Raw genomic sequence first — 1,188 nt, 5'->3', positions numbered from 1 at the left:
CACATACCAATCAATGGAGGAAGAGTTGCGTTTTGAAGATGACCAGCGAGACCAGCCGGGACCAAACCCGGGTCCCTACGACCTGCTTGATCAGCGGGCTGCCGGTGCCTCTTCCGTGCTCTCATCTCCCAACACATTTTAATCTCTTTATGTGTTCGTTCGCTGACTGTCTCGCGCGTGGTCTCACAGATATTCTCAACTTCCCGAACATGCTCAACTTTGGCCCTTGTCGACGCACTCTCGTACTCCAGCCCCGTGCGTGTCTTTCTGGTGCTCTCGCGTGGTGCCAATGTTGTGTTTTGTTTTGTGCGGCAGGGTTGGCCGTTTCAGCGGTCGGTGCGGTTGATGTTGCTGCCGCCGTTGCCCTATCCCATCGCGGGCTTCACCTACTGCTCCACGCCACTCACCCCGACGACCAGCCCTGCGGACGGCGCGGACGTTGCTGCTGGCCAAGCGCCCCTGCCGCCCGGCCACAGCTTCCTCCTCTCAGGCGAGGTATGCTGACCAACACCGCGCACGACAGGTCCTCTTCTCTTCTTTTCGACGTCGTCGCTCTGACGAAAGAATGGGACTCGGTGGAATAACAGGTGTCCAGCGAAGGCACGGCAGAGGCGATGTACATCCACAAGATAGGAAAGCGGTGGAGCTTCAAGAACCTGATCGTCAGCTCCCTCACACCGTCTGTGCCTATCGTACGACACACGCGACACACGCGACACACACGGTGACACACGCGATTACACTTTCATCATGCGCATCTCCTCCATGCGACTCACGATACTGCATTTGATGTGAACTTACCCTTGCCCTACGCAGTTCCTCAGTTCAATGAAGTACAGCGGATCGGCAACGACTTCGCGCTTCACCTACACCACTGACAAGCACATCTTCCTCCTCAACAACCTCTCCGTACGATGTCCCTCCTGTCGGCGAACCTTGGCACTCTACATACTCACTCCTTCCTTGCAGGCGATCACCACCAACTGGGCGCTCGGCGCCGAGCTCCTCTACTCGGTGGCCGAAGCCAAGCCCAGCTGTACATTCCGCTTCTAATGCCGCTTTCTAGTCCACATTACATTAATGCTGTGCGGGCGCGTGGGGCAGTGTCCGTGGGCCTGCGCTACTTGAAGCGGGAGGGCTCGACCAGCGACGCCACCACCGAGTTCACTATCGCCGCCGCTGTACGTC

At 57.9% G+C, this 1,188-nt stretch overlaps 1 protein-coding gene across 1 annotated transcript in view; it reads left to right on the top strand.

The window, feature by feature from the left end:
* Window positions 1–13: 13 nt before the first annotated feature.
* ACA1_150740 (AN1like Zinc finger domain containing protein) overlaps window positions 14–1,188 on the top strand; it is a gene marked incomplete at both ends in the record, with an annotated part of 1,525 nt that continues 350 nt past the window's right edge. The window contains 7 exons of the mRNA XM_004340810.1: window positions 14–104; window positions 190–242; window positions 316–495; window positions 588–692; window positions 817–909; window positions 970–1,036; window positions 1,105–1,181. Coding sequence (XP_004340858.1) covers window positions 14–104; window positions 190–242; window positions 316–495; window positions 588–692; window positions 817–909; window positions 970–1,036; window positions 1,105–1,181 — 666 coding nt within the window. The remainder of the gene's footprint in view (window positions 105–189; window positions 243–315; window positions 496–587; window positions 693–816; window positions 910–969; window positions 1,037–1,104; window positions 1,182–1,188) is intronic.

The sequence above is a fragment of the Acanthamoeba castellanii genome, assembly GCF_000313135.1.
Source record: "Acanthamoeba castellanii str. Neff unplaced genomic scaffold scf7180000084716, whole genome shotgun sequence".
In the NCBI taxonomy this organism is placed as follows: Eukaryota; Discosea; order Longamoebia; family Acanthamoebidae; genus Acanthamoeba; species Acanthamoeba castellanii.
The sequence above is the reverse complement of the archived record's forward strand: the minus strand, read 5'-3'. Positions and strand labels throughout refer to the sequence as shown.